We start from the raw sequence: 9,709 nt of genomic DNA, 5'->3' as shown, positions 1-9,709 counted from the left end.
AAAATTGTTGGGCGAAACAAAATCAAAGGAATATATATGTTTTAGATGCGTGCCCAAGATACACTTTTTGTTACACCACCTATTTCTGGAAGGAGACCCCAGAAGGAAGTCGAGCCTGAACGGAAAGCGAGCCTGAGAGAGAAACTTTTACTGTTCCTATGAACTACCCATACTTTTAAAATCTTGTCAGTGTAAACCGTTGATCAAAACTGAAATATTCAGTTCCTAGATCCGCAGCTGCGCTGCTGCCCCGCCAAGCTGGGGCCCAGGTGACAGCGCAGGGGCCCAGGTGACCACGCGAGGAGGGGGGCGGTTGCTAGGCAACCAGAGCCACAAACAAGAGGAGTTCTCAGACCTGGGCAACGAAGGCGAGCAGGGAGACCAGGTGAGGGGATGTGAGCGGCCAGAGCACCCGCGGCAGACCTCTTAACCCAGTCTTCAGGCGGTGGTATTGACTCAAACCCCAAAGGCGGAGCCTGCGCACCGGAGGGATCCTGCTGGACACTAAATTCTGACTTCAGCTCCACCTACCCGGCGGCCAGCCCTCCTCCATACCAGGCGGGGCAAGGGGCCCGGCTACCCTCCCTACCCAGATAGCAGGTTAAAGCCTGGGTGTGCTAGCCCAGTCATACCACTCTGGAAAGGAAACAAGGCTTCTTCTCCCAGATCCCCCGTGGGCCTGGCCCACAGCCTGGGAAAGAGTGATTGTTGGAAGTAGGGGTGGAAATTTGATTAAGGGGTGTATTCCCTGCCATCCCTTCAGTAGACATTTGGCATCTCCTAAACGCGCGCGCGCACACACACACACACACACACACACACACACGCACACACACTTTATCCTTTCCTTTTCTGCAGTCTCCAAGCTTTGCCTAAAGACAGCCCACTGAGGAAATACAGCTTGACTGCTAATACTTCACAGGAAGTGAGTTGGAGGGGGCCTGAGTTGGGAACCTTCCCATCAGACTCTGAGGGAAAGGGCTTAAAGCCAAAGGGATAGGCTCAAAGGGTCCAAAAAGGCGTTTTTCTTTTCTTCTGCAGGTGGCGATCTGGAACAGGCCTAAGGGTTACAGACCTTTGGCTCTGCAGCCATGGCTACACTAAGTCTCAAGCCTAGCCAACGCTATCGGCTCTCCGACTGGCTCACCAACAGCTACCTGTTGTCCACCAATGCGGAGCGGCAGCGAGATGCTTCCCACCAGATCCGCCAGGAGGCCCGGATCCTTCGCAATGAGACCAACAACCAGGTTGTGGACCCTCTCAGGCCCGTGGGTCATGGGAGAGACCTTAACCACAGACATCCATTTTATTTGGTTCCGTCTCTTCCAGACTGTGTGGGATGAACATGACAATAGGACTCGCCTCGCCGAGAGGATCGATACTGTCAATCGATGGAAGGAGATGCTGGACAAGTGTCTAACAGATTTAGACGCTGAGATCGACAGCTTGACACAGGTAGAGAGCCAAGGCTGGGCATCAGCAGGCTCTTATGGGAAGGCCTACCCTCCTACCTCATTTCCAGATCTGGAAGCCACGATCACTTGTGCTGAAGTGAGGATGGGAGTGACCTCTCAGGGCTTGGCCCCACCAATCCCTGTGTCCTTCCTTTCTAGGCGAAAGAGTCAGTGGAGCAAAGCCTGCAGGCCAAGAACCTGCCCCTGGATGTGGCCATCGAGTGTCTGACTCTGCGGGAGAGTCGGCGAGACATTGATGTGGTGAAAGACCCGGTGGAGGAAGAGCTGATGAAAGAGGTGGAAGTCATTGAAGCCACCAAGAAGGTCCTACAGGAGAAGATCAGCCAGGCCTTCCAGCACCTCTGGTGAGGCAGGGGTGGGCCTGAGCACACTCACATCCACTGGAGGCAGACTTACTGGACGATACTTTCTGTCCCTCCCTGACTTCTGGCAGAAACTGCTGGTTATTTAGAGCAAGCTTTCTAAGGCCTACTCATGGCTAGGATCCTAGGCAGGCTTTGATCCTTGGCTGAAAGCTCCTGTCAGTGCTCTCGGCACCTTATTGTAAGTGTGCATGCATGCATGTGAGGTCGCATGCCTGCGCCTTGTGTCCGGGGGACACTCATGAGGCTGTTCTGTCTTAGATGCAGCAGCACATGCACCATGCACCATTACACACACACACACACACACACACACACCCAGACACACACACACACCCCACAGTATTCTTGCAGTCCAATAAGGGCTGCATCCTGAGCCCTGAGGGCATGGCTCCAGTGCCTTCTCCTTCCCCAGCCTCCTGCAGGAAATCCGGCAACAGCTCAACTCTGACCACCGGGACAAAATGGAGACACTGGAAATTGATAGGGGCTGCCTCTCTCTCAACCTCACGGCCCCAAACCTCTCTCTGAAGGTCAACCCCACACGAGTCCCCAAAGAGTAAGGCCATTGTTTCAGTCAGTCCTTTTCTGTGTCCCTTGTATGTCCCAGTGACCCCCATTGTTTCGTTTCTGTGTCCCAGTGACCCCCATTGTTTCCTTGTATGTCCCAGTGGCCCCGAATGGCCCCCATTGTTTCCTCATGTGTCCCAGTGACCACCCCCCCCCATTGTTTCTTTGCCCCCACAGCTCCACCACACTGCAGGAGTGGGATGACTTCACTCGATTCAACAAGAACCGTGCAGACACGGAAATGAAAGCATCTATAGAGTTGAGGGAAACCATTGCCCTAGCTATCGCTCAGGTAACTCAGCCCAACTCACCTCCATTTTTCCTTCCGCACTGATCATATGTTAGCCCTCCCTCCCCCTGACTTTAATCTCACAAGGCCATGACCCTCCTCTGGCCTGGCTTACTCTCCTCGTGCAGACCAACAATGAACTGGAAGCTCAGAGGGTTGCGACAGAATTTACCTTCAGGAAGCGGCTTCGGGAGATGGAAAGTTTGTACAGTGAGCTCAAGTGGCAAGAGAAAAATGTGAGTTTCCCCTCCTAGCCTTCCCTCCCCGCTGTGAGGCAAGGCACAAGAAACCCTGCCCCAGAAACTCTCTCAGTTGGGAGCCCTAGTGGAGAACAGTAATGTCTGCCACAGACTTTAGAAGAGATAGCCGAGCTGCAGGCAGACATTCGGCGCCTGGAGGAGGACCTGCGTAGAAAGATGATGAACTTGAAGCTTGCACATACCCGCCTGGAATCCAGAACCTACCGGCCCAATGTGGAACTCTGCCGGGACCAGGTACGAGGGGCCCCAGTGGGGACCAGCTCCCTCTGCTAAGAAGTCCTCGGTATCACCCCGCTGCACACATTCCGGGTGGAACAAGCATTCTGGCCCAAGGCAGCCATGACGCCAGCTGAAGGGCCATGTGACTAAACTGAAAACCCCATCCTGCCCCTCTGCTTCCAGACCCAGTATGGCCTCATTGATGAAGTCCACCAGCTGGAGGCAACCATTAGTATCATGAAGCAGAAACTTGCGCAGACACAGTAGGTCTAGAGAGTGGGCAGGAAGGGTGGGAGGCACTACCCAACCATGGGGTCCTACTGCCTGCTGGTCCCTCTGGACTTTATGCTAGTGAGATGACCTGGCCCCTGCAGCCTGATGTAAGGCTGTGAGCTCTCGATGCCTCCTCTACAGGGATGCTCTGGATGCCCTGTTCAAGCACCTGGCCCGGATTCAGGCTGATATTGCGTGCAAGACCAACACCATGCTCTTGGACACCAAGTGTATGGACATCCGACGCAAGCTGACCGTGCCGGCTGAGAAATTTGTGCCCCAGGTGGACACCTTCACGCGCACGACAAACCGCACACTGAGTCCACTCAAAACCTGCCAGCTGGAGCTAAACTAGACTCTGGCGGCTGAGGGAAGACGTAAGGTTGTGGGGTGGGGGAAGTGATGATTGGACAGTACAATAATAAAGATGGAGTTCTCAAGTCAGGCTCTTCTCTGCTACCCAGGAGGGTGGATGACCGAGTGAGCGTCCACTCGGGGGATGGAGTCCAAAGTGACTCCAGAAGAAATGCGGGTGTAAAGATAAGGTGCTCGCCCGCGGGCAGCAGTGGCTTTGAACATTCTTGTTCAGGTGCTTTTCAAAGGGTCCTCCGCGAGACTTTAGGGAGCTGTCTGCCCGATTTTACAAATGGGAAGGTAGGGAGCGCCAAAGCGAAGCGTGCGAGTACTCGCGGGGCGCTACAACCCCTAGCCGCTAGGCGGCGCTGTGGGGTGGGACGTAGGCTGAGACTCCAGGCCACAAGGGGGCGCTGTGGACCGCGAGAGGAGACGATTAAGGTGGCCGCAGCATCGGCGCCGGAAGTGGCGATTAGTCCGCGCGCGGATGGCGGCGGCGGCGGCTGCGGCAGCGGCAGCGATGACGGCGGCGGGCGGCGGCGGAGCTGGTGCGGCCCGCTCCCTCTCGCGCTTCCGAGGCTGCCTGGCGGGCGCGCTGCTGGGAGACTGCGTGGGCGCTGTCTTCGAGGCACACGATACCGTCAGCCTGACGTCTGTCCTGAGTCACGTTCAGAGCCTGGAGCCAGACCCGGGCACGCCGGGCAGCGCGCGGACAGGTGGGCGGGGCACCACCCCGGGGCGAGGGGACCGAGATTAGGGGGCGCGCGCGTACACGAAGCTGCCGAAGTGAAGGCCTCTGCAACCGGGTTGGTTTTCTCCAGCTCTCCCGGTAGTAGGTCTCCAGCCATGTCCACTATCAGAGCACAAACCTCGCCTAAAAACTTGGCTAGAGCCAGATCCCGCGTGCTCAGCTCCGTCGTGACCAGCTTTCTAAAGATGCTGGCCCGATGTGTGCGTCTGCGTCGGCGGGGCTTGTCCCCAGCTTGTTAAGACATGCCCCTTCCTTTCCCCTTACATAGACAACTTGTCCTCCGACTCTGGGTCCAGATGTCAGCAGAGGACTAGGTTCTTCTTGGACACCATGTAGCATAGTAGAAGGGAACCGTCGCCAGAACCCTAGAGGACACCTAAAGTTAAGAGGCATTTAGAGGTAGGGGAAGGAGCTGAGGAAGAACAGATGTGCTTCGAGAAGCAGGAAGAATGATAACAAAACTAGAGGAAAGAATTTCAAGGTGGAGTCACTGGTGTGTTACAGAAAAGTCGAGGTAGTCTGGACCCAGAAAACCGTGTCGAGTGGGACGAGAACATGTAAAACGGGTGTTAAAGGAAACAGAAATAAGGCTATAACATTTATATATATATGTTTATATATAATGTTATATAATAATATTTTATTTCATTGTGGTTTGGTAAGATGAAAAAGGGTGTGTTTTAGGTTGAGTGGTAGTTGGGACTCTTGTGTCTGCAGAAAATCCAATTTAAGAAGGTCTGAGTGGAAAGAGCCAATGAGCAGTCCAAAGGACGTCCTGGCCTCAGGCAGTGCTAAATTCCGGAGCTCAGCCCAACTCCTAACTGGCTTGCTTGGTTCCTCTTGGCCTTGAGAATCCTTTTGGGGGTGGTTCACTTTGGCAGTCCTTTTCCAGTAGCAAGCACTGCAGAAGAGGTTCTTTTGCTCCAGTCTCTACAGACATTGCAACTTGAGTCTGGAGCCCAGCCCTAAATAAGGGACTGACAATACGAGATGGATGCCTTAGAGTTGCCATCTAACTAGGCAGGAGGTCAGACCCTGCATGGGGTCTAAGGAAGAGTGGCTCCTTCAGGAAGACCAGGGCACAGAGCAAGCGGAGGGAGGACAGAGATGTAGTGAGGATACAGAGAGAAGAGGAAAGAGCACCCCTAACCCCAGTGAGCAAGGGTGGCCTTTACCCTTGACCAGGCTGGCAGAGACTAGGAATGTGTTTATAGCTATGAAGGTGGGACACAGGGGCCACCTAAGAAGAGGGAAAATGGAGTTTGAGCTACAATGGAGTTTGAGCTACTGACCATTTGAAGGATCCAGGAGGCACTCATTAGAAGAGTCCATTCTCGGTAACTGCCTTCTCTCAGTGAAACAAAGGTGGTCCTAGCAGATTAGTAGCCTCTTTGAGTATGGCATGTTAAAAGTACCAGAACATAATGAATGTGATGTCACACACCTGCGACCAGCACTTATGAGAAAGAGGCGGGAAGAGCTCAGCAAATTTGAGGCCAGCCTGATCTACACAGTTCTGGGCGAGACAGAACTACAGACAGTGAGACTCTCCCTGTCTCAAAAACAAAAGTGGCTACAGAGATGATTCATCGGTTAAGAGCACTGGCTGCTCTTCCAGAGCACCCAGGTCCAATTCCCAGCACCCACGTGGCAGCTCACAACAGTCTGTCACTCTAGATGCAAGGAGTCTGACACTCTCTTCTGGGTTCCCTTGGTACCAGGCATGAGTGTGGTACACAACATACCTGAAGGCAAAAATACCCATACAAATACAGATTTAAAGGAGGAGGGTTTCAGAATACCTGCAGCTAGTGGGGATGGGGATGGGGTGGGAGGGGGTGGGGAGCAGACCAGCTGGAAGGACTTGACCCAAGGGCTGGAATTGGTCCCGAGCCTGGGCAGGGGGCCGAGAGATGGGAGACAGCAAGGAAGAAGGGGAGCAAGCTGGGAAAGGTTTGTGTACAGATCCCATGAGCTAAAAGGAAGTAGGCAACGTCCTACTTAGATTGTGGCAATGAGTAAAGCCACACTTGAGATGGGAATGCAGCCCAAGCAGGTCACATTAAGATGGTGAGTAGTGAAGGAGGAAGTGGAAGGTTTCCCTTCAGAAATCAGCAGGGCGCCATGACTGCCTTGTAAGAGACAGTTGCTGAAGATCCCGAGGCTGAGATCTGGAGACTTCCTAGATTGTAGGAGGAAGGGGTAAGAGGTCACATTCGGGTCATCATAGAGGTCAGCTGCTGGGCCGCCAAGAGGAACGAGCATTCATTCCACTGGAGCCCTGTGGGTTGCTCTCATTCTACCACCTTTTTCCCTACAGAAACATTGTACTACACAGATGACACCGCCATGACCAGGGCCATGGTGCAGTCCCTGCTGGCCAAGGAGGCTTTCGACGAGGTGGACATGGCTCACAGGTGAGGGACGTAACCCTGGCATGAATCCAGACAGGCCTGGGGAGGAATAATACCTGTCTGTGCCCAGCACCCCTCCCCCAGACCCTGTGTGTGCCCAGCACCCCTCTCTCAGCAGGACCCTGTGTGTGCCCAGCACCCTTCCCCCAGACCCTGTGTGTGCCCAGCACCCCTCTCTCAGCAGGACCCTGTGTGTGCCCAGCACCCTTCCCCCAGACCCTGTGTGTGCCCAGCACCCCTCTCTCAGCAGGACCCTGTGTGTGCCCAGCACCCCTCCCCCAGTAGAACCCTCTCTTTGGGTAACATCCACTTCCCAAGCTAAGAATCTGACAACATTGTTGGTACAAACACATGCCCTCGGCGCCTAGCGCCTTCCAACCCAGCCCGGCCTTTCCTTCTAACCCTGAAGCACTTTTGAAACTCTCACCTACCCCCCTTCTCTTAGGTTTGCCCAAGAATACAAGAAGGACCCTGACAGAGGGTATGGGGCCGGAGTCATCACTGTCTTCAAGAAACTCCTGAATCCAAAGTGCCGTGATGTGTATGAACCTGCCCGGGCCCAGTTCAATGGAAAGGGCTCCTATGGCAATGGGGGAGCCATGCGGGTAGCTGGCATCCCGCTGGCCTATCACAGTGTCCAAGATGTGCAGAAGGTACTGGGCAGGCTGGTCAGAGTCCCCTTTCCCAATTCTGTCTGTGGAGATGTGACAGTGGTTCCTCCTCTCCATAGTTTGCCCGGCTCTCAGCTCAGCTGACCCATGCCTCTTCCCTGGGTTACAACGGTGCCATCTTGCAGGCCCTGGCTGTGCACCTAGCGCTGCAGGGTGTATCATCCAGTGAGCACTTCCTCGAGCAGCTTCTGGGCCACATGGAGGAGCTGGAAGGTGATGCCCAGTCAGTCTTGGATGCCAAGGAGTGAGTATAGGCTGGAGCGAGGCCTGAGGCAGGTCACAGAGTGTACAGGGCAGGGGCGGGTGTCTGCCATTGCCGCAAAGCCAGACCTTCCTCTTCACGGGGAACTTAATGGAGTGGTTAGAAGAGGCCCCTTTTCCTCAAAAGATTCGTGGTCCTCAGTGTCTCAGACAACAAAATACCTCTGCCCTCCTAACACCATTACGGCCCACGCGCCTGCATGGGGCCTGATGTCCCCAGCTCCTCTTTTGAGTTCGATCCCCTGTCTGTATCTGCCTGCTCACGCCGACCTTTCTGAAATTGCCTCCCAACCCCAGGTTGGGTATGGAGGAGCGCCCGTACTCCAGCAGGCTGAAGAAGGTGGGAGAGCTGCTGGACCAGGACGCGGTGAGCCGAGAGGAAGTGGTGTCTGAGCTAGGTGGGTGGACCCTGAGTAATGTACCCCAGCCGACCATGGGGCTGCTGGGGCAGCTAGAGCTCCTCTTGGCAGGGCCCCTGGCTGGGCTATGAACATGGTACCTGCAGCCTTGAGGACCAGTATCCCCGAGAAGGCAACTGGCAGCCAATTTGTCCCCTAGTGTGGTTATGGCTGTAAATTTGCCTGGTAACCTGGGCACTGTGTGGAGTCCTTCACGGTGACTCCCCCCTCAACAGCCCTAGGAGAGAGCAAGAGTCAAAGCCAAGCACAGGACTAGGTGGGACCTTGCCTGGCCAGCAGCAGGCTTGGTGGGTCCCGAGTAGTCTGTATAGTGCTGAGGTCTCACTCAGGCATGGCCCTGCAAAGCTGGGAGTGCGGGGCGGGAAGCAGGTCATGTTCCTATGCCCCGGCTTTCTCACAGGGAATGGAATCGCTGCCTTTGAGTCTGTGCCCACCGCCATCTACTGCTTCCTGCGCTGCATGGAGCCTGATCCTGAGATCCCCTCCACCTTCAACAGTCTCCAGAGGACTCTCATCTACTCCATCTCTCTTGGTGGGGACACAGACACCATAGCCACCATGGCTGGGGCCATTGCTGGAGCTTACTATGGGGTGGAACAGGTGCCGGAGAGCTGGCAGCAGAGCTGTGAGGGCTATGAGGAGACAGATGTCCTGGCCCAGAGCCTACACCGAGTCTTCCAAGAGAGTCCCTGAGGGCCACAGCTTCAGTGGTACTGACAGAACCATCAGGACCCAAGGACGACTCAGATTGCAAACCATAGTTCCCTTAGGTTGACTCGCCCGCCCTGCATTCCTAGAGGGCAGGCTGAATTACCTTGGGGCTGGAGTCTTGGGACAGCCTGTGGAACAGAGAGGAGCTGGTACCTCCTTGGGGCTGCAACTCTGGCTTGCTGCAGGGCTGTATGACACCCCAGGATCCTCAGAAATATGAGGGACCAGGGCAGGTCTTATTTTGGAGGGGTATTTGGGGCACTCTTCTTCGTCTAGGTCATGAGACCTAGGAAGGTGAACCTATGGGGGTTTCCTATCTCCTGGTTGGGTTTTAATCAGTGTGACAGCCTATTGCTGGGTGGGCGGGGCCAGCAGCAGGTTGGTTGACTCGTGAGACTGGCGTTCAGCCCATCCACTGGCTGCCTGGCCCCTCACAGCAATGGGCTCCTTGACAGCTTCTGGTGGCTGTCACAGCAATAAACAGTTTTTTGTAAGTCCCAGCATGTCCTGTTTCTGTCTCCACTGGTGGATTGTCTATAAGTGGTAACACCCTGTCTGGACTGTACTTTTCCAGTACTGGGACCCCAGGAAGGGCAGAGTAGGCATGGTCAGTGACTTTTCTTATTGGAGGTCACACACAGTGTTGTCCAGGCATGTGGATGAATGCTTTGCCTGAGACA

General features: G+C 54.9%; 2 protein-coding genes across 2 annotated transcripts; both read left to right on the top strand.

The window, feature by feature from the left end:
* Positions 1-348: 348 nt before the first annotated feature.
* Positions 349-3,888, top strand: Tekt2 (tektin 2). Its single transcript, NM_001011977.1, has 11 exons — positions 349-385; positions 859-925; positions 1,042-1,247; positions 1,330-1,455; positions 1,614-1,819; positions 2,253-2,396; positions 2,585-2,699; positions 2,825-2,932; positions 3,047-3,190; positions 3,359-3,438; positions 3,590-3,888. Exons 3-11 carry the CDS (start codon positions 1,092-1,094, stop codon positions 3,801-3,803), a joined length of 1,293 nt encoding a protein of 430 aa, NP_001011977.1. The 5' UTR covers positions 349-385; positions 859-925; positions 1,042-1,091; the 3' UTR covers positions 3,804-3,888.
* Positions 3,889-4,256: 368 nt separating this feature from the next.
* On the top strand, positions 4,257-9,531 carry Adprs (ADP-ribosylserine hydrolase). The gene is made up of 6 exons (NM_001108680.1): positions 4,257-4,518; positions 6,874-6,970; positions 7,413-7,620; positions 7,698-7,882; positions 8,197-8,297; positions 8,719-9,531. The coding sequence occupies exons 1-6, from the start codon at positions 4,290-4,292 to the stop codon at positions 9,009-9,011; spliced, it is 1,113 nt and encodes a 370-aa protein (NP_001102150.1). The 5' UTR covers positions 4,257-4,289; the 3' UTR covers positions 9,012-9,531.
* The last annotated feature ends 178 nt before the right edge of the window (positions 9,532-9,709 follow it).

The sequence above is a fragment of the Rattus norvegicus genome, chromosome 5 (assembly GCF_036323735.1).
Source record: "Rattus norvegicus strain BN/NHsdMcwi chromosome 5, GRCr8, whole genome shotgun sequence".
Taxonomy (NCBI): domain Eukaryota; kingdom Metazoa; phylum Chordata; class Mammalia; order Rodentia; family Muridae; genus Rattus; species Rattus norvegicus.
This window is presented reverse-complemented; position numbering and strand designations above follow the sequence as displayed.

Bases quoted from the DNA above. Each gene is read 5' to 3' on its own strand.
- Tekt2 (NM_001011977.1), top strand. From the start codon at position 1,092: ATGGCTACACTAAGTCTCAAGCCTAGCCAACGCTATCGGCTCTCCGAC. The intron at 1,820-2,252 runs GTGAGGCAGGGG...CTCCTTCCCCAG, and splicing joins CAGGCCTTCCAGCACCTCTG to CCTCCTGCAGGAAATCCGGC. The intron at 3,439-3,589 runs GTAGGTCTAGAG...CCTCCTCTACAG, and splicing joins CAGAAACTTGCGCAGACACA to GGATGCTCTGGATGCCCTGT.
- Adprs (NM_001108680.1), top strand. From the start codon at position 4,290: ATGGCGGCGGCGGCGGCTGCGGCAGCGGCAGCGATGACGGCGGCGGGC. The intron at 6,971-7,412 runs GTGAGGGACGTA...CCCTTCTCTTAG, and splicing joins GAGGTGGACATGGCTCACAG to GTTTGCCCAAGAATACAAGA. The intron at 7,621-7,697 runs GTACTGGGCAGG...TCCTCTCCATAG, and splicing joins GTGTCCAAGATGTGCAGAAG to TTTGCCCGGCTCTCAGCTCA.